Raw genomic sequence first — 26751 nt, 5'->3', positions numbered from 1 at the left:
CTGGCTGAGGGGCTGGAGGAGGGGGAGGACAGAGGAGGGGGCTGGAGGGATGGGGAGGACAGAGGAGGAGGGGGCTGGCTGAGGGGCTGGAGGGAGGGGCTGGAGGGATGGGGGAGGACAGAGGAGGGGGCTGGAGGGATGGGGAGGACAGAGGAGGGGAGGAGGGGGCTGGCTGAGGGGCTGGAGGGAGGGGGAGGACAGAGGAGGGGCTGGAGGATGGGGAGGACAGAGGAGGAGGGGGCTGGCTGAGGGGCTGGAGGAGGGCTGGAGGGATGGGGGAGGACAGAGGAGGGGGCTGGAGGGATGGGGAGGACAGAGGAGGGGAGGGGGCTGGCTGAGGGGCTGGAGGAGGGGCTGGAGGGATGGGGGAGGACAGAGGAGGGGGCTGGAGGGATGGGGAGGACAGAGGAGGGGAGGGGAGGGGGCTGGCTGAGGGGCTGGAGGGAGGGGGAGGACAGAGGAGGGGGCTGGAGGGATGGGGAGGACAGAGGAGGGGAGGGGGCTGGCTGAGGGGCTGGAGGAGGGGGCTGGAGGAGGGGGAGGACAGAGGAGGGGGCTGGAGGGATGGGGAGGACAGAGGAGGAGGGGGCTGGCTGAGGGGCTGGAGGAGGGGCTGGAGGGATGGGGGAGGACAGAGGAGGGGGCTGGAGGGATGGGGAGGACAGAGGAGGAGGGGGCTGGCTGAGGGGCTGGAGGAGGGGCTGGAGGGATGGGGAGGACAGAGGAGGGGGCTGGAGGGATGGGGAGGACAGAGGAGGGGAGGAGGGGGCTGGCTGAGGGGCTGGAGGAGGGGGAGGACAGAGGAGGGGGCTGGAGGATGGGGAGGACAGAGGAGGAGGGGGCTGGCTGAGGGGCTGGAGGAGGGCTGGAGGGATGGGGAGGACAGAGGAGGGGGCTGGAGGGATGGGGAGGACAGAGGAGGGGAGGGGAGGGGGCTGAGGGGCTGGAGGAGGGGGGAGGACAGAGGAGGGGGCTGGAGGGATGGGGAGGACAGAGGAGGAGGGGGCTGGCTGAGGGGCTGGAGGAGGGGCTGGAGGGATGGGGAGGACAGAGGAGGGGCTGGAGGGATGGGGAGGACAGAGGAGGAGGGGGCTGGCTGAGGGGCTGGAGGGAGGGGAGGACAGAGGAGGGGCTGGAGGGATGGGGAGGACAGAGAGGAGGAGGGGGCTGGCTGAGGGGCTGGAGGAGGGCTGGAGGGATGGGGGAGGACAGAGGAGGGGCTGGAGGGATGGGGAGGACAGAGGAGGAGGGGGCTGGCTGAGGGGCTGGAGGAGGGGGAGGACAGAGGGGATAGAAGGGGGCACAGGGGGTGGAGGAAGGAGGGGCGGGCAGGGGGCTCAGGGGCCGGGGGATAGAAGTGGGGGCGGAGGAGCGGGAGGGGGCAGAGGAGGGGGACGAGGGGGCGGAGATGGGGCGGAGGGGGCTCAGGGGCGGGCGGGGCCGGCGGGCGGGCGCTGATTGGCTGCCGGCGCTGCCCGTCCCCCGCCCCCCCACTTCCTGCCGGTCCCCAGCCGGGGGAGGCGCCGCAGCAGCATCCGGAGGCTCCGCATCCCGCATCGGCCGCAGCGCGGCCCCGCGCATGGCCCGGCCCGGGGGGTAGCGCCGGGGCCCGACCGCAGCCCCAGGTGTGTGTGTGTGGGGGGGGGTCACCGTCTGCCCGCCCCCCCCGCCCCCCCCGCCCCCCATCTCTTCCTCTTCCTGAGTCCGCTCCTGCCCCGCCCCCGCTCGGAGACTGCCCCAGAGCCCCAGAGCCCCGGGCCTGTGGCACAGAGACCCCAGGCCCCAGAGCCCCGGCCTGTGGCACAGAGCCCCAGGCCCCGGCCTGTGGCACAGAGACCCCCCCCGAGCCCCCCCCGAGCCTGTGGCACAGGCCCCCCCCCGGCTGGTGCCCCAGGTGCGGGCCGGGCTGGGCCGGGGGGGCAGCCGGGGGCCTGGGTGCGGGTGACGAGCTGCCCTGCCGGGGCTGTGGCACAGCCTGGGCGATGGACACGCGGTGCTGTACCAGGCGGGCTGGGCGGGTGTCTGCCCTGCGCCGGGGGGGGGCGGGTGCCGGGCCGCGACGGGCCCCCGGCTCTGCGTTTGGCAGGACCCGGGGGGGCTCTGCCCGTCTGCCCGGCACGCCGGGGGGGGGCGTGTGCCAGGCCGTGACGTGCCCCCGGCTCTGCGTTTGGCAGGGCCCGGGGGGGGCCTCTGCCCCTCTCCCCTGCGCGCCGGGGGGGGCGTGTGCCAGGCCGTGACGTGCCCCCGGCTCTGCATTTGGCAGGGCCCGGGGGGGCTCTGCCCGTCTCGTGGCGGCACTGCCAGGGGTGGCTCCTTCGCTTGGTTTCTCTCCGGTCCCGTGCGGTGCTCCCGGCCTGGGCTGCCCGGCGTCCTCGAAGCCCCAGCTCCTGGAGTCAGGGCTGGCGGGCGGCCGTGGGCGCGGCCTGGCACCGTGCAGCCCCCGCTCGGGAACGTGGAGTCTCTGAACGTGGACCATGGGGCTCTCCCGGCGGGACGTGGGCGATCGCCTGGCCCGGGGCGAGCTGCTCACCCCGACTCACCCCCGTCTCCACCCCCGGCAGGGCCCTTCTGCGCCAGCCCCGGCTTTTCCTCCAGCCCCAGGCGAGGAAATTCCCCGTCCCATCGGCCGCGCCCTGGGGGCACCCGCTGGGACTGGAAAAACCGCAGGAAATTCTCAGCCAAACAGCTTGGTGTGCCTGGGCGAGAGGTGTGTACAGGGCGCCTGTGTGTGTGTGTAGGGGGGTTGTGTACGGTCTCTGTCGGTTGTATACACACCCTGCGTTTGGCCAGCTCCTGAGAGCGTTTGGCTGTTCAGTGTGTGTGCTTGTTACACTCGCACACAGTGTGTAGGGAGGTATGTTACAGTGTGTGTGTGTGTGTGTGTGTAGGGGGGGTTGTGTACGGTCTCTGTCGGTTGTACACACACCCTGCGTTTGGCCAGCTCCTGAGAGTGTTTGGCTGTTCAGTGTGTGTGCTTGTTACACTCGCACACAGTGTGTTACACTGTGGGCGTGTGTAGTGACAGGATATTATCTATCCTCTGGGCGTGCTGTGCTGTCTCTAGATACGCACACGGGTGTATATCAGTGTGTATAGACAGTGTGCTATATGCAAACCCTGTGTGTGAGTATGTAGACAGTATCATACGCCCTGCGTGTTTGTGTGTACATTGTATACTGCGTGTGCGGGCGGGGGGAGGGCACGTATAGCACCCGATATCACCTACCTGGTGTGTGTACTGACACAATATGACATACTCGGTATGTTCGTGTGTGTGTGAGCACGTGTGTGAGAGAGTGTCAACATATTATATATACTATGTGTATAGACAGTGTGTTACACGCCCCGTGGGTGTGAGCCACGCTCTGTGTCTTAGGTACGGGTGTGGGGCGTGTCTGTGCGGCGCGTTAGGTACGGGCGTGGGGCGTGTCTGTGCGGTGCGTTAGGTACGGGCGTGGGGCGTGTCTGTGCGGTGCGTTAGGTACGGGCGTGGGGCGTGTCTGTGCGGTGGGTTAGGTACGGGCGTGGGGCGTGTCTGTGCGGGGCGTGCAGGCGTGGCGCGCATGGTTCAGCGGCGCGTTAGCAGGCGTGGCGTGTCTGTGCGGCGCGGAAATGCAGGGCGTGGGGCGTGTCTGTGCGGTGGGTTAGGTACGGGCGTGGGGCGTGTCTGTGCGGTGGGTTAGGTACGGGCGTGGGGCGTGTCTGTGCGGTGCGTTAGGTACGGGCGTGGGGCGTGTCTGTGCGGTGCGTTAGGTACGGGCGCATGGTTCAGCGTGCGTTAGGTAATGGTCTGTGCGGTGCGTTAGGTAATGGGCGTATGGTTCAGCGGCGCGTTAGGTACGGGCGTGGGCGTGTCAGCGGCGCGTTAGGTACGGGCGTGGGGCGGTCTGTTCAGCGGCGAGTTAGGTACGGGCGTGGTGTCTGTGCGTGAGTTAGGTACGGGCGTGGGAAGCGTATCTGTGCGGCGTGGGGCGGTTCAGCGGGGCGGTTAGGCGGCGGCGGGGCGTGTCTGTCTGGCGGTTAGGTACGGGCGTGGGCGGTTCAGCGGCGCGTTAAATGGGCGGGGGTTCAGCGGTGCGTGGCGTGGGCGTGCGGTTAGGTACGTGGCGTGGGCGCGGTTCAGCGCGTTAGGTACGGGCGTAAGCGGTTCAGCGCGCGTTAGGTACGGGCGTGGCGGCGTGTCTGTGCGCGCGTTAGGTACGGGCGTATCTGTGCAGCGCGTTAGGTACGGGGCGTGTCTGTGCGGCGCGTTAGGTACGGGCGTGGGGCGGTTCTGTGCAGCGCGTAGGGTACGGGCGTGGGCGGTCTGTGCGCGCGTTAGGTACGGGCGTGGGCGTGGTTCAGCGGCGCGTTAGGTACGGGCGTGGGCGTGGTTCAGCGCGCGCGTTAGGTACGGGCGTGGCGCGTGTCTGTGCGCGTTAGGTACGGGCGTGGCGTGGTCAGCGGCGCGTTAGCTACGGGCGTGGCGGTTCAGCGGGCGCGTTAGGTACGGGCGTGGCGGTCTGTGCGGCGCGTTAGGTACGGGCGTATGGTTCAGCGGCGCGTTAGGTACGGGCGTGGCGGTTCAGCGGCGCGTTAGGTACGGGCGTGGCGTGGTCTGTGCGCGTTAGGTACGGGCGTGGCGTGGTTCAGCGGCGCGTTAGGTACGGGCGTGGCGTGGTTCAGCGGCGCGTTAGGTACGGGCGTGGGGCGTGTCTGTGCGGCGCGTTAGGTACGGGCGTGGGGCGTGTCTGTGCGGCGGGTTAGGTACGGGCGTGGGGCGTGTCTGTGCGGCGCGTTAGGTACGGGCGTGGGGCGTGTCTGTGCGGCGGGTTAGGTACGGGCGTATGGTTCAGCGCGCGTTAGGTACGGGCGTGGGGCGTGTCTGTGCGGCGCGTTAGGTACGGGCGTGGGGCGTGTCTGTGCGGCGCGTTAGGTACGGGCGTGGGGCGTGTCTGTGCGGCGCGTTAGGTACGGGCGTGCGGTTCTGCGCGCGTTAGGTACGGGCGTGGTTCAGCGGCGCGCGTTAGGTACGGGCGTGGGGCGGTTCAGCGGCGGGTAGGTACGGGCGTGGCGGTTCTGCGCGGGTAGGTAATGCAGGCGTATGGTTCAGCGGCGGGTAGGTACGGGCGTGGGGCGGTTCAGCGGGCGGGTAGGTACGGGCGGGGCGGTCTCAGCGGCGGGTAGGTACGGGCGTGGCGGTTCAGCGCGGGTAGGTACGGGCGTGGGGCGTGTCTGTGCGGTGCGTTAGGTACGGGCGTGGGGCGTGTCTGTGCGGTGTGTTAGGTAATGCAGGCGTATGGTTCAGCGGTGCGTTAGGTACGGGCGTGGGGCGTGTCTGTGCGGTGCGTTAGGTACGGGCGTGGGGCGTGTCTGTGCGGTGCGTTAGGTACGGGCGTGGGGCGTGTCTGTGCGGTGGGTTAGGTACGGGGGTGGGGCGTGTCTGTGCGGAGAGTTAGGTACGGGAGTGGCGGTTCAGCGGGCGCGTTAGGTACGGGGTGGGGCGTGGTTCAGCGCGCGTTAGGTACGGGCGTGGGGCGTGTCTGTGCGGTGAGTTAGGTACGGGCGTGGGGCGTGTCTGTGCGGCGCGTTAGGTACGGGTGTGGGGCGTGTCTGTGCGGTGCGTTAGGTACGGGTGTGGGGCGTGTCTGTGCGGTGAGTTAGGTACGGGTGTGGGGCGTGTCTGTGCGGTGCGTTAGGTACGGGTGTGGGGCGTGTCAGGTGGCGGAGCCAGATTCCAGGGCAGCCGGGGGTACTGCCCGTCCGGCCCCCGGGTGCCCCCGGCGTCTGCCTGCCCTGCCGGCGGGCAGGGGCCAGCGACGGTGGCCCGGGGTACTGCCCGTCCGCCCCCGACCCCGGCGTCTGCCTGCCCTGCCGGCGGGCACGGGCCAGCGACGGTGGCCCGGGTACTGCCCGTCCGCCCCGACCCCGGCGTCTGCCTGCCCTGCTGGCGGCAGGGGCCAGCGACGGTGGCCCGGGGGTACTGCCCGTCCGGCCCCCGGGTGCCCCCGGCGTCTGCCTGCCCTGCCGGCGGGCACAGGCCAGCGCACGGCAGCTGGCACAGGGGCATCGCTGGGGCACGGCCCGTGCAGGGTGCTAGCGGGGAGAGAACCAAGGGGCTGGAGAAGTGTCCCTGGGGCGCCCCAGAGCTGAGGGCTGGCGACGCACGGCGGGTTCCAGGCCGCTGGGCACAGGCTGTGTGGATGGCACCGGCTCCGGCTGCACACGCTGCGTGCGTGGGAATGTCCAGTGAGTGTAGAGCTGCGCTGGGCTCCGTAGTGGGGACGCACGGCGTGTGCAGATCCAGCGTGCGAGAGACGCTTGTGAACACCCCGCCCGTGAGTGCATCGTGCGCTGCAAAGGGACGCGCTCCGACGGGCTGATCGGCTGCGGGGTGACGTCCCCTGCATTAGTTTAGCTGAATTTTAAACAATCCTTAGTGAGGTTGCAGGAACAAACCATCCCGATGTACAGAAAGAAAAGCAAATATGGCAGGCGACCAGCTGGGCGTCGCAGTGAGATCCTGGCTGATCTTAAACACAAAAAGGAAGCTTCCCCGACGGGCAGACTGGGCAGCGAGCAGGGAGGAGGGTCACAGCGTCGCCCAGCCAGGGTGGAGTGAAATCCGGAGGCCAAAGCCCACTCGGAGCTGCCGCGACGAGAGCTGGTCACAGTAACAGGAAGGGTTTCTCCAGGTGTGTCGGCAACAAGAAGGGAGTCAAGGGAAGTGGGGGCCCCTCACTGAATGGGGGAGGCAGCCTGGTGATGGAGGATGTGGAGAAAGCTGATGGACTCGATGCTTTTTTTGCCTCTGTCTTCGCGAACGAGGGCAGCTCCCAGACTGCGGCACTGGGCAGCCCGGCGTGGGGAGGAGGTGACCAGCTCTCTGTGGGGAAAGAAGGGGTTCGGGGCTATTGAGAAAAGCTGGACGAGCACAAGTCCATGGGGCCGGATGTGCTGCAGCCGAGGGTGCTGAGGGAGTTGGCCGATGAGATTCCAGAGCCATTGGCCATTATCTCTGTAAACTCCTGGCGATCGGGGGAGGTCCCGGACGACTGGAAAAAGGCTAATGTAGTGCCCAGCTTTAAAAAGGGAAGGAGGAGGATCCGGGGAACTACAGGCCAGTCAGTCTCACCTCAGTCCCTGGAAAAATCCTGGAGCAGGTCCTCAAGGAATCAATTGTGAGCGCTCAGAGGAGGGGAAAGTGATCAGGAACAGTCAGCATGGATTCACCAAGGGCAAGTCATGCCTGACTAACCTAATTGCCTTCTATGGGGAGATAACCGGCTCTGTGGATGAGGGGAAAGCAGTGGATGTGCTATTTCTGGACTTCAGCAAAGCTTTTGATACAGTCTCCCCCAGTATCTTGCCAGCAAGTTACAGAAGTCTGGGCTGGATGAATGGACGGTAAGGTGGATAGAAAACTGGCTAGATCATCGGGCTCAACGGGTAGTGATCAATGGCTCCATGTCTAGTTGGCAGCCGGTATCAAGCGTAGTGCCCCAAGGGTCGGTGCTGGGGCCGGTTTTATTCAATATCTTCATTAACGATCTGGAGGATGGTGTGGACTGCACCCTTAGCAAGTTTGCAGATGACACTAAACTGGGAGGAGTGGTTGATACGCTGGAGGGTAGGGCTAGGATACAGAGGGACCTAGACAAATTAGAGGATTGGGCCAAAAGAAACCTGATGAGGTTCAACAAGGACAAGTGCAGAGTCCCGCACGTAGGACGGAAGAATCCCCTGCACTGCTACAGACTAGGGACCGAATGGCTGGGCAGCAGTTCTGCAGAAAAGGACCTAGGGGTTACGGTGGACGAGAAGCTGGATATGAGTCAACAGGGTGCCCTTGTTGCCAAGAAGACTAATGGCATTTGGGGCTGTATAAGTAGGGGCATTTCCAGCAGATCGAGGGATGTGATCATTCCCCTCTACTCAGCACTGGGGAGGCCTCATCTGGAGACGTGTCCAGTTTTGGGCCCCCGCTACAAGAAGGATGTGGATAAATTGGAGAGAGTCCAGCAGAGGGCAACAAAAATGATTAGGGGGCTGGAGCACATGACTCATGAGGAGAGGCTGAGGGAACTGGGATTGTTTACTCTGCAGAAGAGAAGAATGAGGGGGGATTTGATAGCTGCTTTCAACTACCTGAAGGGGGGTTCCAAAGAGGATGGATCTAGACTGTTCTCAGTGGTGGCAGATGACAGAACAAGGAGCAATGGGCTCAAGTTGCAGTGGGGGACGTCTAGGTTGGATATTAGGAAACACTATTTCCCTAGCAGGGTGGTGAAGCACTGGGATGGGTTCCCTAGGGAGGGGGTGGAATCTCCTTCCTTAGAGGTTTTTAGGGCCCGGCTTGACACAGCCCTGGCTGGGATGATTTAGTTGGGGTTGGTCCTGCTTCGAGCAGGGGGTTGGACTAGAACCTCCTGGGGGCCCTTCCAGCCCTGATGCGCTGGGATTATGGGGACCTCACGTGAGCATGGACGCTGCAGCCAGGCCCTGGGTTCTAGGGCACGGCCCCTGTGCACGTGCATACAGTGCAGGCGCAGTCCGGGGGTGTCGCTATTACACACACTGCAGACAAGCCGTGCATGGTTACAGTTGTACACACGGTGTGTACACATACCGCAGACAAGCCGTGCAAGGTTACAGTTGTTCACACGGTGTGTACGTGTACCGCAGACAAGCCGTGTGTGTGTATAATTGTACACACGGTGTGTATGTGTACCGCAGAGAAGCCGTGTGTGTGTACAGTTGTTCACACGGTGTGTACGTGTACCGCAGACAAGCCGCGCGTGGTTACAGTTGTTCACACGGTGTGTATGTGTACCGCAGACAAGCTGTGTGTGTGTACAGTTCACACAGTGTACACGCATACGGCAGACAAGCCGTGTGTGTGTATAATTGTACACACGGTGTGTATGTGTACCGCAGAGAAGCCGTGTGTGTGTGAGTACAGTTGTTCACACGGTGTGTACGCGTGCTCCAGACAAGCCGTGCATGGTTACAGTTGTACACACAGCGTGTACGTGTACCGCAGACAAGCTGCGCGTGGTTACAGTTGTTCACACGGCGTGTACGCGTACCACAGACAAGCCGTGTGTGTGTACAGTTGTACACACGGTGTGTATGTGTAGTGCAGATAAGCTGCGCGTGGTTACAGTTGTACACACGGTGTGTACGCGTACCGCAGACAAGCCGTGTGTGTGTACAGTTGTTCACACGGCGTGTACGCGTACCGCAGACAAGCCGTGTGTGTGTACAGTTGTACACACGGTGTGTATGTGTACTGCAGACAAGCCACGCGTGGTTACAGTTGTTCACACGGCGTGTACGCGTACCGCAGACAAGCCACGCGTGGTTACAGTTGTTCACACGGCGTGTACGCGTACCGCAGACAAGCCGTGTGTGTGTACAGTTGTACACACGGCGTGTACGCGTACCGCAGACAAGCCGTGTGTGTGTACAGTTGTACACACGGGGTGTACGTGTACCGCGGACGAGCCGCGCGTGGTTACAGTTGTACACACGGCGTGTACGGGTACCGCGGACGAGCCGCGCGTGGTTACAGTTGTACACACGGCGTGTACGCGTACCGCGGACGAGCCGCGCGTGGTTACAGTTGTACACACGGCATGTCCGTGTACCGCAGACAAGCTGCGCGTGGTTACAGTTGTTCACACGGCGTGTACGGGTACCGCAGACAAGCTGCGCGTGGTTACAGTTGTTCACACGGCGTGTACGGGTACCACAGACAAGCCACGCGTGGTTACAGTTGTTCACACGGCGTGTACGCGTACCGCGGACAAGCCGCGCGTGGTTACAGTTGTACACACGGCGTGTACGCGTACCGCGGACAAGCCGCGCGTGGTTACAGTTGTACACACGGCGTGTACGCGTACCGCGGACGAGCCGCGCGTGGTTACAGTTGTACACACGGCGTGTCCGGGTACCGCGGACGAGCCGGGCGTGGTTACAGTTGCACACACGGCGTGTACGCGTACCGCAGACAAGCTGTGTGTGTGTACAGTTGTACACACGGTGTGTACGGGTACCGCGGACAAGCCGCGCGTGGTTACAGTTGTTCACACGGCGTGTACGCGTGCTCCGGACAAGCCGTGTGTGTGTACAGTTGTACACACGGCGTGTACGTGTACCGTGGACAAGCCGCACGTGGTTACAGTTGTTCACACGGCGTGTCCGCGTACTCGTCGGCAGTCCCTCGGGGATGATCTTTCACAGGTTTTAGTTTTCATGGGTCCTGTGGTGCCTGAGGAGTCGGATCCGTGGGAGACGTTGCGGGTGGTGGTGGAAGCCAGGGCGGTCGCCGCGTGGCCGGTGTGTTTCTGCGAGCAGGGCAAGGCGGTTTTCCTCAATAGCGGATCTTCCTCCCTGACAAGTCTTGGCCGGTCACCCCTCCCCTGGGCTGCCGTGTCCCAGCGTGCGCTGCCGGTGCCACAGCTGGTGAGGCTTATCTTGTACGTGTCTTTGCAGCGTTTCGCTGGCCTCCCCGTGTCCTTTCTCCTGGTGAGCTGGGCGTCCCGCCGATGTTCTGGTGAGCGCACGGCAGGCGTGCACACGCGGGGCCCGCTGCGCCTCAGCCGGGGCTGGAGAATCACCGACGCTGTGGGTCTCTGGAGGCACTGACACTAGTGCCACGAGCCTCCCGCGTTATGTGCAGGATCTTCCCAAGGACGTGCTGGTGCTGGCGCTCCAGGTTGTCCAGGTGTTTTCTGTTGCTCACCCACGTCTCCCAGCCGGGGAGGGGAGTTGGGGTGTGCGCTAGGAGTCCGGGTGTGTTGTGAGGTTGTGATTGTCGAACGCCCGGCGGGCAGCCTGTGCCGAGTGTCGAAGTCTCTCGCTGCCCTCCCTGGGAGCCGGCTGCCGAGACGGGCGAAGAGTTCGACATTCTCCACTTCCGCTTTGTCAGGGTGGCTCTTCCCTGCCGGGTCTGGTGCCTGACGGGGCGGGCGGCTGCTTTGCCCGTGTGCAGAGTCAGCGCGAGGCTCTTGTAGCTTCAGAGAAGCAGTTACGGGCTGGTTGTAGGTCCCCCCTTGAGTGCGCAGCGACAGCACAACCCCCTGCGCAGCGGAGCTGCCGATATCAGCTCGGGCCCGGGGTCGAGCGCGGCTGGAGGAGGCCGCTGGCTGCCCATGCCCTGGTGACGGGCTGGCTCCGTGCTAAGAAAACGGAGAGAAGGCTGGTGCCGGGACACGGCCTCGTCTCACGCCAGTTCGTCTGCCGCAGGGCTCAGGGCGGAGCCGCTGCCCGGGATGGAGGCAGCGTCTGGCCTCGGAGGAGACTTACCGAGCCGAGACCTTGGCTCGGGCAGCCAGACTTCGACGTGATTTTCCACAGAGCCTCGCGGCTGACAGAGTCGCCGACCCGCAGCCCCTGCTACCCCAGACCTGCCCCCCAGCCCTGCCGGTGCCCCTCACTCCCGACCCGCAGCCCCCGGCAGGCTGCTGACGGCCGTGTCCCCGCAGGCATGGAGCTGTCGCTGGCCCAGTGGGTGCTCGCGGTGCTGCTGCTGGCGGTGCCCCTGCTCTACGAGTGCAGCGCCTCCTTCCGCTACTTCTGCAAGATGGGCTTCTACAACGGCTGGATCCTGACGCTGGCCGTGCTGGTCATCCCGCTCTGCGCCCTGCGGGGCCGCAGCGTGGAGAACATGAGGTGAGCGTGGCGGGGGCTCTGCCGGGGGGGGGAGTGCCGGGGGCCAGGGGGGTCACAGTGCCGGGGGGCTCTGCCGGGTGCCGGGAGTGCCGGGGTCCCGGGGCTGGGATACGGCTGGGAGGGCTATATGGGATCGGGGTCCCAGGGGCTGGGATACGGCTGGGGGCTATATGTTGTGGGAGGGGCTGTGTCTCAGAGATCGGGGGATATATGGGTGGGGCGGGGCTGGGTGCCGTGGGGCTATATGTTGTGGGAGGGGCCGTGTCTCAGGGATCGGGGGTCCCGGGGGCAGGATACAGCGGGGGGGCTGTAGCCGGCGGGGGGATGGGCCCCGTCTCGGTGCAGCCTGGGGCTGGAATCTAGCCCGGGGGGGGGGGGTTGCTCCCCCCCGCCCCCCAGCGGGTCTCTCCCCCCAGGATCATCCGGTTCATGCTGCACCACGTGAAGTACCTGTACGGGATCCGCATCGAGGTTCGCGGCCTGGAGCATTTCAAGCTGCCCGAGCCCTTCGTCGTGGTGTCCAACCACCAGAGCTCGCTGGACCTGCTGGGTGCGCCCGCCGGGGCGGGGCCGGGGGCGGGGCTCTGGGATGGGGGGGGGGCTACGGGCTGAGTGCTGGGGCGGGGCTACAGGCCAGGGGCGGGGCTACGGGCTGAGTGCTGGGGGCGGGGCTACGGGCTGGGCGCACCCAGCTACTGCAGTCCCTGCTGGGCCCAGCAGAGGGCACTGTGGGGAGTGGGGTGGGTCAGCTGCTGGGGGGGGTCACCCAGCCCGTTAACCCCGCGCTCCCCGCAGAGCCGGTGGGGGGGGTCTCCCGGCCCGTTAACCCCGCGCTCCCCACAGGGCCGGTGGAGGGGCGGGAGGGTCTCCCGGCCCGTTAACCCCGCGCTCCCCACAGGGCCGGTGGAGGGGGTCTCCCAGCCCGTTAACCCCGCACTCCCCGCAGGGATGATGGAGGGGGCGGGGGGGTCTCCGGGCCCGTTAACCCCGCACTCCCCGCAGGGATGATGGAGGGGGCGGGGGGGGTCTCCCGGCCCGTTAACCCCGCGCTCCCCGCAGGGCCGGTGGAGGAGGTGGGGTCTCCCAGCCCATTAACCCGTGCTCCCGCGCAGGGCTGGTGGAGGGGGGGTCTCCCCGCCCGCTAACCCCGTGCTCCCACAGGGATGATGGAGGGGTGGGGTCTCTCGGCCCATTAACCCCGCTCTCCCCGCAGGGCAGTTGGAGGGGGCGGGGGGGTCTCCCGGCCCGTTAACCCCGCGCTCCCGCAGAGCCAGTGGAGGGGCGGGGTCTCCCGGCCCGTTAACCCCGTGCTCCCCGCAGAGCCGGTGGAGGGGGTGGGGGGCTCTCCCGGCCCGTTAACCCCGCGCTCCCCGCAGGGCCGGTGGAGGGGGCGGGGGGGTCTCCCGGCCCGTTAACCCCGTGCTCCCCGCAGTGCCGGTGGAGGGGGCGGGGGGGTCTCCCGGCCCGTTAACCCCGCGCTCCCCGCAGGGGTGATGGAGGGGGCGGGGTGGGTCTCCCGGCCCGTTAACCCCGCGCTCCCCGCAGAGCCGGTGGAGGGGCGGGGGTCTCTGGCCCGTTAACCCCGCGCTCCCCGCAGAGCCGGTGGAGGGGGCGGGGGGGTCTCCCGGCCCGTTAACCCCACGCTCCCCGCAGAGCTGGTGGAGGGGGCGGGGGGGTCTCCCGGCCCGTTAACCCCGCGCTCCCCGCAGGGATGATGGAGGGGGCGGGGAGGGGGTCTCCCGGCCCGTTAACCCCGCGCTCCCCGCAGAGCCGGTGGAGGGGGCAGGGTGGGTCTCCCGGCCCGTTAACCCCGCGCTCCCCGCAGGGATGATGGAGGGGGCGGGGGGGGTCTCCCCGCCCGTTAACCCCTCGCTCCCCGCAGGGATGATGGAGGTGCTGCCCGATCGCTGCGTGCCCATCGCCAAGAAGGAGTTGATGTACATGGGCACCGTGGGCCTGGCCTGCTGGCTCGGCGGCATCATCTTCATCAACCGCCGGAAAACGGACGACGCCATCGGCGTCATGTCGGAGACGGCGCAGACCATGCTGCGCGACAACGTAGGGGCACAGGGCCGGGGGGCTCCATGGGGTGTCTGTGTGTCTGTGGGGGGGGGGCTCCAGGGGGGTGTCTGTGTGTCGGGGTGGGGCTCTATGGGGTGTCTGTGTGTCTGGGGGCTCCATGGGGGTGTCTGTGTGTGGGGCTCCATGGGGGTGTCTGTGTGTCTGGGGGGGGCTTCATGGGGGTGTCTGTGTGTCGGGGTGGGGGCTCCATGGGGGGGCACTCGGGGGGGTCCCTGCTCTCACCGCAGGCTCTCTGGCAGGTCCGGGTCTGGGTGTTCCCCGAAGGAACCAGGAACCACAACGGCTCCATGCTGCCCTTCAAACGTGGGGCCTTTCACCTGGCCGTGCAGGCCCAGGTACGTCCCCCCACCCCTGCCCCCGGCCGTGCAGGCCCAGGTACGTCCCCCAGCCCCCACCCCCAGCCCCCTGCCCCTGGCCGTGCAGGCCCAGGTACGTCCCCAGCCCCTGCCCCCTGGCCGTGCAGGCCCAGGTACGCCCCCTGAGCCCCCGGCCGTGCGGGCCCAGGTACGTCCCCCCAGCCCCGGCCGTGCAGGCCCAGGTACGTCCCCTCGGCCCCCGGCCGTGCGGGCCCAGGTACGTCCCCCCCCGAGCCCCCCCCCGGCCGTGCAGGCCCAGGTACGTCCCCTGAGGGCCCCCTCCCCTCTTGCAGGCCCCCGTCCCTCGACCCCAGCCGTGCAGGCCCAGGTACATTCCCATGAGGGCCCCCCATCCCCTCTTGGGCTCCCAACCCCCCTGTTCGGACCCAGGTACGTTCCCCTGCCCCCCCGGGCCCCCCCTCCCGGCCGTGCGGGCCCAGGTAGCAGGTTGATGGGGGGTGGGTACTGGGGAGATTCTCAGCCCTATGCTGGCTGGGCCGGGTGCAGCGAGTTACTTGGGGGGGGTGACGGGGTCCCCGGGGTGCAGCCTGGGCCCCCTTCCCTCCCCAGCCTGCGCTGCCTCTCCCAGAGCCGGGCCAGTGACACCCCCCCCCGCTGTGATCCCTCAGCCCCAGGGGAGCCCCACACCCGGCTCGAGCCGCTCCGAACACACACAGCCAGGCCCCCCCAGCCCCGGCCTTGCACCCCAGAGCCTGGCCCCCCCCACCCCCCTCGCTGTGGGGAGGACACGCCCCAGCCCCACACCCCAGAGCCTGGTCCCCCCCCGTCCCCCTCGCTGTGGGGAGGACACGCCCCGGCCCTGGGACGGAGCCGAGCTCCCCAGCAAACCCCCTGTTGGGGGCAGGAGGAAGCAGGTTTATTAACACGGAGCCGCCCCGGCGTGTGGGGCTCGGGCAGGCGTCGGGGACTTGCAAACCGGCTGCCTGGGGGCGGGTCAGCGCCGGTCCCAGTGACCCCCCGCCCCCGCAGCAGCTCCTAACTCGCTGCCCCCCAGCGCTGCCCACGCGGGGCCAGGCCAGCGGGGCCCAGCAGCTCCGGGTGTGAGACGGGACGGAGACGGGGGTGCAGGGCGCTGCTTTGGGGGACAGGCTGGGATTCTGAGCCCCCCTCCCCTCCCAGGTGCCCGTGATCCCCATCGTGATGTCCTCGTACCGCGACTTCTACAGCAAGAAGGAGAGAAGATTCACAACGGGTGAGCGACCTCGGCTCAGGGAGGGGCTGATGGAGGGGGGTTGGTGAGGGGCCGTAGGCGGGGGAAGGGATCTATGGGGGGCTGCAGGCGGGGGAAGGGGCCGTGCGCAGTGGGTTGGGGGAAGGATCTGTGGGGGCCGCAGGTGGGGGAAGGGGCCGTCGGGAAGGGAGCTGTGGGGGGGGCTGCAGGCGGGGGAAGGGGCCGTGTGCGGTGGGTGGGGGGGAAGGGAGCTCTGGGGGGCCGCAGGTGGGGGAAGGGGCCGTGGGGGAGGGAGCTGTGGGGGGCCGCGGGGGGGGGCAGGGCGGGTCGGGCCCCCCTTGCCCCCCTGACGTGCCCCCTCCCCCGCAGGGCGCTGTCTGATCCAGGTGCTGGCGCCGATGCCCACGCGGGGGCTGGGCCCGGAGGCGGTGCCGGCGCTGACGGAGCGCGTGCGCCAGGCCATGCTCGAGGCCTTCGACAGCCTGTCGGGGGAGCTGAGCCCCGGCCGGGACCCCCCTGCCCCACAGTGACACCCCCGCCAGCCAGCTGGGGCGGAGCCTGTGCTGACTGGGCGGGGCCAGCACCAGCCACGCCCACCAGGCAGGGCAGCCACGGACCAGAGGGAGTAACCCAGCGTTCTGACAGCCCCTCCTGGTGTAGCCACTTGGTATCTCCTGCTCCCCCACCATCACCTCCCCCCAGTCTTGTCAACATGGATTGATCCACTCCAGCCTGAACCATGGACTGATCCATTCCCGTTTCCTAAGGGGGGGGAGGAGGATTAAACAATGGACTGATCCATTCCAGCTTGAACCTTGGACTGATCCATTCCAGTTTCCTAAGGGGGGGAGGAGGATTAAACAATGGACTGATCCATTCCAGCTTGAACCTTGGACTGATCCATTCCAGTTTCCTAAGGGTGGAAGGAGGATTAAATAATCCACTCCAGCCTCCTGCTGCGAGGAAGAACCGAAGCTGTGGACCAACCCATTCCTCCCTCCCACTGGGGGGAGCCAGGGGAAAAAAAGGACCTCATGGACTGTTCCACTACAACCTCCCCCAGGAAGAAAGTAAGCTGCGGACTGTTCCACTTCAACCTTTGGGGGGAGCAGAGAGAGAAAGCCAGGGACTGTTCCACTCCACCCTCCTGCTGGGGGGGGAGGAAGCCAGGGACCGTTCCACTCCACCCTCCTGCTGGGGGGGAGAAAGCCAGGGACCGTTCCACTCCACCCTCCTGCTGGGGGGAGGAAGCCACGGAAGAGACATTTGTTCCTGCCCCACGTGCCCTCTGCCCCCCAGCTGTGGGCGCTCCGTGGAAAGGAGTCCGTGCCAGGGACACGATGGACGGTGGCGGGGGGGAGTGGGCACAAGAGAGACAAATCCCCCCCCTCCCAGATTCGCTCGTCAGTGGAAGAATCTTACCCGGGGAGGGAGGGATGTTTATTACCCCCCCCCAATCTGGATGGATCCTGCCCAGGAAGGGGGGGTCGTGCCCCCTGTCGATGCCCCCAGAGGCAGAGATGCTGCGGGATGGATGGGGGGGAGGTAGCATAACCCCCCCCAGGGAAATGGGGAGGGTGGCCCAGGAGTCCCCCCTAACTGGGGGGAGGGGAGGGTCAGAGGAAGGAAGGGGGTCAGCGGGGTGGAGGGAAGGGGATTGGACGGGGTTGCGAGGCTAGTGGAGGGCAGGAGATCAGGATGTGGGGGCTGGTGGGGGAGGGATGGGGAGGGAAGGAGGGGCACTGGGGGCTGGGTGGGGTGATGTGGGCTGGCTGGGGGAATGGGGGGCAGAGAGGGGGTGCTGGGGGCTGGCTGGGGGAATGGGGGCAGAGGGGTGCTGGGGCTGGCTGGGGAATGGGGGCAGAGAGGGGTGCTGGGGGCTGGCTGGGGAATGGGGGCTGGTGGGGATAGGGGGCTGGCCGGGAACCCTGGCTTCTGATGGGGGGTTTTCATTTGTGCAGGGGCTCCATGGTTCAGGTTTTTTTGGGGGGGGGGAGGGAGTGCTAGCTTCTGATTGGCTGTCAGGATAGGCCACGCCCCAGGAGCAGGGGGCTATGGTATGTATTTATTAACTGTTTCTTTGTAACTTGTGGGGCGGGGGGGGGATCTTGCCAATTGTTCCCCTCACTCCATCTGCTCCATGGGGGGACCTGGGGTGAGGGGGGCACCCAGCCCCCTAAGGATCCCCCAGGGCACCCTCTCCTGGGGGGGTTATTGGGAGGGCGTCGGGTCCCTGCGCCCGCGACCGTTCTGCTTTTAATAAACACCATAGAACGTGGCTGCCCCACGGTGCCTCCCCCTGGTCACGTGGGGTGGGGGCGGGGCTTGGGCCTGGAGCTCCTCCCACTGGTCACTGCAGGTGGGGTGGGGGCGGGGCTTGGGCTGGGAGCTCCTCCCCCTGGTCACTGTGGGTGGGGCCTGAACCAGGAGCTCCTCCCCTTGGTAGTGGACCCCCAGGCTCTGCTCTGTGCCCAGGCTCCTGGGCCCACGGTGCCCCATAGCTGCCCAGGTCCGGCTGTGGGGCTCGCTGCAGCGAATGGGCCGGGCCGCTGGAGCCCTGTCACCCTTCTGCCTCGCTCCCCTTCCCGGGCCCTGCTCTGCCTCCGGGGCTGGGGGTACCAGCCTGGCCAGGGGGGCTCCCTTGGCTTTCCGGCCCCCTGGGGTCGGTCCCAGCCTGGCCGTTAATGCCCCCAGCCAGTGGCAGGGCCCACACGCCGCCCCTCACCTGCTCCCAGAGCCTTTGCCGTGGTGAGTACCAAGGAGGGAAACTGAGGCACGCTTAGGGGTCATAGAAATGTTACAGAAAATCCCCCCTCCCTTTGCCACGCCCCTTCCTGTCCATCCCAGGCCAATGTGGGGCAGTCAGCTGAGAGGGGTGGGGCCTTGGCCCTGTGGGGCACACCAGGGGAAGGGGGCGTGGCCTCTGCGTTCTGTTCCAGGCCCCGTCTCCAAGGGAGACTGTGACATCACCACGATTAAGCGCTGTCAGGGGGCAAAGGGGCTGATGATGTCAGAGGGGGTGGGGCACTGAGGTCACGCAGAGTGATGACCTCATTGGCGCGGAGGAGGGGAGTGCTGCTATGACACACAGACTGGTGACATCACACATAGGGGATGATGTCACGCCGTGGGCGGGCCCGCCTGGGGAAAGGCTGATGAGGTCACAGGCTTTAGGGTCATGACCTCCAGAGAGGGCTGTGACATCATGCAGGGCTGATGATGTCACCCAGGGAGTGATACGATCACACACACTCGGAGCCTGGCAGGGACAGCAGGCTGTGATGTCACGCAGCAAAGGATGATGTCATAGCTGTGGGGTGACATCCTACCCCTGGATCAGGGAGGGGGTGGGGGCCTGTGCAGAGCCCCATTGCCAGGGGGAGGGGGCTCAGGGGCATCTGCAGGCTGGGGGCTGCATGTCGGGAGTGAGGGGCACCGGCAGGGCTGGGCTGGCAGGGGCTGCGGGTCGGGAGTGAGGGGCACCGGCAGAGCTGGGGGAGGCAGGGCTGGGCTGGCAGGGGCTGCGGGTCGGGAGTGAGGGGCACCGGCAGAGCTGGGGGAGGCAGGCCTGGGCTGGCAGGGGCTGCGGGTCGGGAGTGAGGGGCACCGGCAGAGCTGGGAGGGGCAGGGCTGGGCTGGCAGGGGATGTGGGTCGGGAGTGAGGGGCACCGGCAGAGCTGGGAGGGGCAGGGCTGGGCTGGCAGGGGCTGCGGGTTGGGAGTGAGGGGCACCGGCAGGGCTGGGCTAGCGGGGGCTGTGGGCCGGGAGTGAGGGGGTGTCACGGACTCACAGATGGTGCCCACTCATGGCCCCGTGCGGTCCGTGGGGGGGGCAGCCCTTCTCGGGGGGCCACTCTCTCCCGGGGTCAGGCCCCTCCACCTCCTGGAGCCGCGCCTGCAGCGCTGGGGGGGCACCGAGGGGCGCTGGCCCCCGCGACTCATTTCCTCTGCCCCCCGCCCTCCCCCTTCCTGCTGCCTCGCGGCGCCGGGCCAGGAAAATGTGAGAACAATGAGGGGAGGAAAGAAACCTGCCAGGCCCTGAGAGCAGGGAGAGAACCCAGGAGTCCGGGCTTCCACCCTCCCGCCTGCTCTGCCCCCACCAGCCCCCACTCCCCTCCCAGAGAGAACCCAGGAGTCCGGGCTCCCACCCCTCCCCCCTGCTCTAACCCACCAGCCCCCACTCCCCTCCCAGAGCCGGGAGAGAACCCAGGAGTCAGGGCTCCCCTGCTCTACCCACCAGCCCCACTCCTCCCAGAGCCAGGAGAGAACCCAGGAGTCCGGGCTCCCACCCTCCCCCGCTCTCACCCACCAGCCCCCTCCTCCCAGAGAGAACCCAGGAGTCCGGGCTTCCACCCTCCCGCCTGCTCTGCCCCCACCAGCCCCCACTCCCCTCCCAGAGAGAACCCAGGAGTCCGGGCTTCCACCCTCCCGCCTGCTCTGCCCCCACCAGCCCCCACTCCCCTCCCAGAGAGAACCCAGGAGTCCTGGGGCCCAGCCCCCCTTTGCACCCAACAAAGGCACTGGGGCTGGAGGCGGGAATCCAATTAACTGTTTAATTCACCTGCGCTAATTAGCAACGTCCTGGCATAAATTAGAGGCGTTAACAAGGATTTAAATCGCCGGGGGGGGGACACCCCCCCCCATGCCCTGCCCCCCCCGTCAGTTTTCCGCCGGGCGCGGGGGGGGGGGCGTCATCGGTTCACTTCGTATCCGAACCCGTTTCTCCCGTCCTGGCAGGAGCCTGGGGGCAGAGAAAGGGTTAAATTGGGGGAGCCCCCCGACCCCCCCCCCCCCGGCAAGGCTCCGAGCCCGGCAGGGGTCACTCCCCGGCGGGGGGTCAGGGGCAGGGTCACTCCCGGCGGGGAATTTGAGGCAGGGTCACTCACCGGCGGGGGATTTGGGGGCCTGGGGCGGGGTCACTCCCTGGGGATTTGGGGGCCGGGGCGGGGTCACTCCCCGGCGGGGATTTGGGGGCCCGGCGGGGTTGGGGCCGGGGGCGGGTCACTCCCCGGCGGGGATTTGAGGGCCCGGCAGGGGGGCAGTCACTCCCGCCGGAGGGATTTGGGGGCCCGGCAGGGGTTGGGGGCGGAGGCGGGGTCACTCCCGGCGGGGATTTGGGGGCCCGGCAGGGTAGGGGTCACTCCTGGCGGGGGATTTGGGGGCCGGGGCAGGGTCCTCCCCGCCGGGAGGATTTGGGGGCCCGGCAGGGGTTGGGGGCCAGGGGCGGGGTCACTCCCCGGCGGGGATTTGGGGGCCCGGCAGGGGGCGGGGTCCTCCCCGCCGGGAGGATTTGGGGGCCCGGCAGGGGGATTTGGGGCCGGGGGCGGGGTCACTCCCCGGCAGGGGATTTGGGGCCCGGCAGGGGGAGGGTCACTCCCGCCGGGAGGATTTGGGGGCCCGGCAGGGATTTGGGGGCCGGGGGCAGGGTCACTCCCTGGGGTTGGGGGCCGGGGACAGGGTCACTCCCCGGCAGGGGATTTGGGGCCGGGGCAGGGTCACTCCTGGGGATTTGGGGTCAGGGGCAGGGTCACTCCCCGGCGGGGATTTGGGGGCCCGGCAGGGGGCAGGGTCACTCCCTGGCGGGGATTTGGGGGCCGGGGCCAGGGGCGGGGTCACTCCTGGGAGGATTTGGGCCGGGGGGGGGGTCACTCACACGCCCCCAGTCGCTCCTCCAGCAGCAGCAGCTGGTCGCTGAGCGAGTCCAGCCGGTCCAGGTACCGGAGGCGGCTCCAGAGCTCGGCGACCTCGGCGGGGCCCAGCTCGGCCACGGGGGGCGGCAGCAGCCGGCGCAGGGTCCCCAGGGCCCGCTCCACGCGCTGGGGGGCAGCGTGACGGGAGTCGGGGTGAGCCGCAGAGCCCCAGCGCCCCTGATCCCCAGCGCCCCATGTCCCCCCAACACCCCCTGACCCCCCAAAGTCCCCCCAGCACCATGTCCCCCTGCCAGCCCATAAGCCCCCAAGCTTCCCCCCGAGCGCCCCACATCTGAACCCCGAAACTCCTGCCGGCCCCTCCTCTCTCCCACCCAGCTCCCCCCTAGCGGGTCACCAGCCCCTGCACCCCCATCTCCCCTCGCCCCTCCCTCCAAGCCGGTAACTCCGCCCCCAGCCCCTCCCCCCGCACCTCCTCCAGCTTCTCCATCTGCTGCTGCAGCTCCTGCACCTGCCGGGTCAGCCGCTCCGGGGCGGGGGGGCCCCGCACTGGGGGGGGGGCGGAGAGGGCACTGAGAGAACAAACAACCCCCCCCAGAAAACCCAGGAGTCGGGTCTCCCCCCTGCTCTAACCACCAGCCCCCACTCCCCTCCCGGAGCCAGGGAGAGAACCCAGGAGTCCTGGCTCCCAGCCCGCCCTGCTCTAACCCACCAGCCCCCACTCCCCTCCCAGAGCCGGGAGAGAACCCAGGAGTCCGGGCTCCCAGCCCCCCCTGCTCTGACCACCAGCCCCCACTCCCCTCCCAGAGCTGGGAGAGAACCCAGGAGTCCTGGTTCCCAGCACCCCACCTGCTCTAACCACCAGCCCCCTCCTCCCAGAGCCAGGAGAGAACCCAGGAGTCCTGGCTCCCAGCACCCCTGCTCTAACCCACCAGCCCCACTCCTCCCAGAGCCGCCAGAGAACCCAGGAGTCCTGGCTCCCAGCCCCTGCTCCAACCCACCAGCCCCACTCCTCCCAGAGCCGGGAGAGAACCCAGGAGTCCTGGCTCCCAGCCCCTGCTCCAACCCACCAGCCCCCACTCCCCTACCAGAGCCAGGGAGAGAACCCAGGAGTCCTGGCTCCCCGCCCCCTCTAACCCACCAGCCCCCACTCCCCTCCCAGAGCTCGGAGAGAACCCAGGAGTCCGGGCTCCCAGCCCCCCCGCTCTAACCACCAGCCCCCACTCCCCTCCCGGAGCCGGGAGAGAACCCAGGAGTCCTGGCTCCCAGCCCCCCCTGCTCTAACCACCAGCCCCCACTCCCCTCCCAGAGCCACCAGAGAACCCAGGCGTCCGGGGTCCCAGCCCCCCCAGTGGTGCCCCACATACCTGGGGGGGTGGGCAGTGGGGCGGTGGGCAGTGGGTGGCAGCGGGTCCCATCGGGCCCCAGGCCGGCCCCGGGGTCACACTGGCACTGGTAGCTGCCCGGGGTGTTGACGCAGCGCTGGGGGCAGAGGGGGGCGGGCGAGCGGCATTCGTCCACATCTGGAGAGAGGAGAGACCCCCACAGTGAGCCCGGACGCCTGGGTTCTCTGGCAGGGGAGTGGGCCTGGTGGGTTAGAGCAGGGGGAGGGGGGACCCGGACGGCTGGGTTCTCTGGCAGGGGAGTGGGGCCTGGTGGGTTAGAGCAGGGGGAGGGGGGACCCGGACGCCTGGGTTCTCTGGCAGGGGAGTGGGGCCTGGTGGGTTAGAGCCGGGGGAGGGGGGACCCGGACGCCTGGGTTCTCTGGCAGGGGAGTGGGCCTGGTGGGTTAGAGAGGGGGAGGGGGGACCCGGACGCCTGGGTTCTCTGGCGGGAGTGGGGCCGGGTGGGTTAGAGGGGGGGAGGGGGGGCCGGACGCCTGGGTTCTCTGGCAGGGGAGTGGGCCTGGTGGGTGTAGAGGGGGGGAGCGGGGGAGGGGGGGCCGGACGCCTGGGTTCTACTCACCCACGTGGCAGTAGCGCCCCCCCCAGCCAGGGCGGCAGTGGCACCGGTTGGGGCTGGCGCAGACGCCCCCGTTCTGACAGGGCTTGTGGCACACGGCTGTGGAGGGAGAAGGGCATCGAAGGGTTAACGGGGTGGGGGAGGGGTTGGGGGTCCCACCCCCCCAGCCGGGCCCCCCAGACTCACCCTCCTCGCAGGTGTTGGCCCCCACGTGCCTCTTCTTCCAGCCCTGGCAGCAGATGGCGCTGGTCTGCAGCACGTCCCTGCTCACCTGGCGCACGGCCACGCGGTACGTGGTCCTGGGGGCGGCATGGGACCCAGGAGTCCGGGCTCCCACCCCCGGCTCTACCCACCGGCCCCCACTCCCCTCCCAGAGCCCGGAGAGAACCCAGGAGTCCGGGCTCCCACCCCCGGCTCTACCCACCAGCCTCCACTCCCCTCCCAGAGCCCGGAGAGAACCCAGGAGTCCGGGCTCCCACCCCCGGCTCTACCCACCAGCCCCCACTCCCCTCCCAGAGCCTGGAGAGAACCCAGGAGTCCGGGCTCCCAGCCCGCCCTGCTGTAACCCACCCGCCCCCACACCCCGCCCACTGCCCGGAGAGAACCCAGGAGTCTGGGCTCTCAGCCCCCGTTTTAACCCACTAGCCCCCTCCTCCCAGAGCTGGGAGAGAACCCAGGAGTCCGGGCTCCCAGCCCCTGCTCTAACCACCAGCCCCCACTCCTCCCAGAGCCGGGGAGAGAACCCAGGAGTCCGGGATCTCAGCCCCCCCCGCATTCTAACCTACCTGCCCCCCCACCCCTCCCCTCCCAGAGCCGGGAGAGAACCCAGGCGTCCTGCAGGGGGGGTACCTGTAGGTGCTGCAGAGGCGGCCCCCGTGGCACAGGGTCAGGTAGGGCTGGTGCAGGGGCTCGGTGAAGGTCTCGTTGTAAACCAGGGGGACCCGCAGGGTGTGACGGGCGCAGACACCCCGGCTGGGGGGAGAGATGGTGAGAGCAGCCCCCCCACCTCTCCAGAGCCCCCCCAGAGCCCCCATCAGCTCAGAGCCTCCCCAGAGCCCCTCATCTCCTCACAGGCCCCCAAAACCCAACCCCCATATCCTCATAGCCCCCCCCGAGCCCCCTATCTGCTCAGAGCCCCCCCGAGCCCCCAGTCCCTCTGTATCCTCACAGCCCCCCCAAAACCCCTGTCTGTTCAGAGCCCCCAGAGCCCCAGTATCCTCACAGCCCCCAAACCCAACCCCATATTCTCACAGCCCCCCCAGAGTCCCCTTTCTGCCGAGAGCCTCCCCAGAGCCCCCAGTATCCTCAAAGCCCCCCCAGAGACCCTGTCTGTTCAGAGCCCCCCAGAGCCCCCCTGTATCTTCACAGCCCCCAAAACCCAACCCCATATCCTTACAGCCCCCAGCCCCTGTGTCCTCATAGACCCCAGAGCCCCAGCACCCCTATCCTTACAAAAAAAACAGGAGTACTTGTGGCACCTTAAAGACTAACAAATTTATTGTAGCATGAGCTTTTGTGAGCTAAAGCTCACTTCTTCGGATGCATAGAATGGAACACACAGACAGGGGATATTTATACATACAGAGAACATGAAAAGGTGGAAGTATGCATACCAACAGGCAGAGTCTAATCAATTGGAGATGAGCTATCGTTAGCAGGAGGGAAAAAAACTTTTTGAAGTGATAATTAAGATGGCCCATAGAAGGTGTGAGGAGAACTTAACATAGGGAAATAGAATCAATTGGTGTAATGACCCAACCATTCCCAGTCTTTATTTAGACCACAGTTAATGGTATCTAGTTTGCATATTAATTCAAGTTCAGCAGTCTCTCTTTGGAGTCTGTTTTTGAAGTTTTTTTGTTGCAAAATTGCCACCTTCAAGTCTGTCACTGAGTGGTTAGGAAGGTTGAAGTGTTCTCCAACTGGTTTTTGAATGTTATGATTCCTGATGTCAGATTTGTGTCCATTTATTCTTTTGCGTAGAGACTGTCCGGTTTGGCCAATGTACATGGCAGAGGGGCATTGCTGGCACATGATGGCATAGATCACGTTGGTAGATGTGCAGGTGTACAGGAATCATAACATTCAAAAACCAGTGGGAGAACACTTCAACCTTCCTAACCACTCAGTGACAGACTTGAAGGTGGCAATTTTGCAACAAAAAAACTTCAAAAACAGACTCCAAAGAGAGACTGCTGAACTTGAATTAATATGCAAACTAGATACCATTAACTGTGGTCTAAATAAAGACTGGGAATGGTTGGGTCATTACACCAATTGATTCTATTTCCCTATGTTAAGTTCTCCTCACACCTTCTATGGGCCATCTTAATTATCACTTCAAAAAGTTTTTTTTCCTCCTGCTAACGATAGCTCATCTCCAATTGATTAGACTCTGCCTGTTGGTATGCATACTTCCACCTTTTCATGTTCTCTGTATGTATAAATATCTCCTGTCTGTGTGTTCCATTCTATGCATCCGAAGAAGTGAGCTTTAGCTCACAAAAGCTCATGCTACAATAAATTTGTTAGTCTTTAAGGTGCCACAAGTACTCCTGTTTTTTTTGCGGATACAGACTAACACGGCTGCTACTCTGAAACCTGTCATATCCTTACAGTCACCCCAGGGGCCCCTCCCACCCCAAGGAGACCCCATGTACCCCAGGGCCCCACATCCCCACCCTAGAGCTCTCCTCTCACCTCTCCGGCTTGGCTCCCTGTCCCCCGGCCCCCAGGATCCCCCCCCACAGCACAGCCACAAGGGTGGGCAGCACCCCTGACATATTGGGGGGGCTCCGGCCGCAGCGCTCAGAGAAGGGGGGGGGCGATTCCAAAGGGGCTCCCTGCACAGGAGAGAGGCAAAAATTACTGAACCCAGGTATGCGGCACACCCCAATGGGGGCAGTACAGAACCCAGGAGTCCGGGCTCCCAGCCCCCCCTGCTCGGACCCACCAGCCCCCACTCCCCTCCCAGCGCCGGGGAGAGAACCCAGGAGTCCGGGCTCCCAGCCCCCCTGCTCTAACCACCAGCCCCCACTCCCCTCCCAGAGCCGGGGAGAGAACCCAGGAGTCCTGGCTCCCAGCCCCCGCTGCTCTAACCCACCAGCCCCCACTCCCCTCCCAGAGCTGGGAGAGAACCCAGGAGTCCGGGCTCCCAGCCCCCCTGCTCTAACCACCAGCCCCCACTCCTCCCAAAGCCGCGGAGAGAACCCAGGAGTCCTGGCTCCCAGCCCCTGCTCTAACCACCAGCCCCACTCCTCCCAGAGCCAGGAGAGAACCCAGGAATCCTGGCTCCCAGCCCCTGCTCTAACCCTCCAGCCCCACTCCTCCCAGAGCCAGGAGAGAACCCAGGAATCCTGGCTCCCAGCCCCCCCCCGCTCTAAACCACCAGCCCGCACTCCCCTCCCAGATCCGGGAGAGAACCCAGGAGTCCGGGCTCCCAGCCCCCCTGCTCTAACCCACCAGCCCTCACTCCCCTCCCAGAGCCGGGGAGAGAACCCAGGAGTCCTGGCTCCCAGCCCCCCCTGCTCTAACCCACCAGCCCTCACTCCCCTCCCAGAGCCGGGGAGAGAACCCAGGAGTCCGGGCTCCCAGCCCCCCTGCTCTAACCCACCAGCCCTCACTCCACTCCCAGAGCCGGGAGAGAACCCAGGAGTCCTGGGGGTGGGAGTTTGTCAGGGAAAGCAGGGAAATGCCCTGGAGACGGGACACCCCATAGATCCCCCCAGTCCCCCCCCCCCGCACTCACCTGTTCTGCTGGTCCCCGGGCCTGGCCCTGCTCCTTCCTCCTGGCCTCTGAGGCGGCCTGAGCCCGGAGCCTCCCTGTGGCCTGGGGGGGCTGGAATCCCCTCCCCCCA

The 26751-nt window shown here is 66.6% G+C and overlaps 2 protein-coding genes across 3 annotated transcripts; one reads left to right on the top strand and one right to left on the bottom strand.

The window, feature by feature from the left end:
• The first annotated feature begins 1498 nt into the window (after positions 1 to 1498).
• AGPAT1 (1-acylglycerol-3-phosphate O-acyltransferase 1) lies at positions 1499 to 16921 on the top strand. Its single transcript, XM_039517226.1, has 7 exons — positions 1499 to 1625; positions 11469 to 11655; positions 12072 to 12205; positions 13538 to 13713; positions 13977 to 14072; positions 15234 to 15306; positions 15655 to 16921. The coding sequence occupies exons 2-7, from the start codon at positions 11471 to 11473 to the stop codon at positions 15813 to 15815; spliced, it is 825 nt and encodes a 274-aa protein (XP_039373160.1). The 5' UTR covers positions 1499 to 1625; positions 11469 to 11470; the 3' UTR covers positions 15816 to 16921.
• Positions 16922 to 19825: 2904 nt separating this feature from the next.
• Positions 19826 to 26751, bottom strand: EGFL8 (EGF like domain multiple 8). Of its 2 annotated transcripts, XM_039517224.1 has the most exons (9): positions 26643 to 26751; positions 25595 to 25737; positions 23744 to 23866; positions 23081 to 23193; positions 22898 to 22993; positions 22300 to 22455; positions 21405 to 21481; positions 20938 to 21100; positions 19826 to 20025 (listed from the first exon to the last, which is right to left on the bottom strand). In XM_039517224.1, exons 2-9 carry the CDS (start codon positions 25675 to 25677, stop codon positions 19976 to 19978), a joined length of 861 nt encoding a protein of 286 aa, XP_039373158.1. In that variant the 5' UTR covers positions 25678 to 25737; positions 26643 to 26751; the 3' UTR covers positions 19826 to 19975. The 2 variants fall into 2 exon arrangements, with proteins under 2 accessions (XP_039373158.1, XP_039373159.1); XM_039517225.1 differs by lacking the exon at positions 20938 to 21100.

This window comes from Mauremys reevesii, unplaced genomic scaffold, assembly GCF_016161935.1.
Source record: "Mauremys reevesii isolate NIE-2019 unplaced genomic scaffold, ASM1616193v1 Contig1, whole genome shotgun sequence".
NCBI lineage: Eukaryota > Metazoa > Chordata > Testudines > Geoemydidae > Mauremys > Mauremys reevesii.
The sequence above is the reverse complement of the archived record's forward strand: the minus strand, read 5'-3'. Positions and strand labels throughout refer to the sequence as shown.

Coding starts and splice junctions, on each gene's coding strand:
- EGFL8 (XM_039517224.1), bottom strand. CDS start 25,677: ATGTCAGGGGTGCTGCCCACCCTTGTGGCTGTGCTGTGGGGGGGGATC. Junction 22,456..22,897: donor GGGGCGCTACTGCCACGTGG/GTGAGTAGAACC, acceptor TCCTCTCTCCAG/ATGTGGACGAATGCCGCTCG. Junction 20,026..20,937: donor GGAGGAGCGACTGGGGGCGT/GTGAGTGACCCC, acceptor CTCTGCCCCCAG/GCTCCTGCCAGGACGGGAGA.
- AGPAT1 (XM_039517226.1), top strand. CDS start 11,471: ATGGAGCTGTCGCTGGCCCAGTGGGTGCTCGCGGTGCTGCTGCTGGCG. Junction 13,714..13,976: donor AGACCATGCTGCGCGACAAC/GTAGGGGCACAG, acceptor GCTCTCTGGCAG/GTCCGGGTCTGGGTGTTCCC. Junction 15,307..15,654: donor GGAGAGAAGATTCACAACGG/GTGAGCGACCTC, acceptor CCTCCCCCGCAG/GGCGCTGTCTGATCCAGGTG.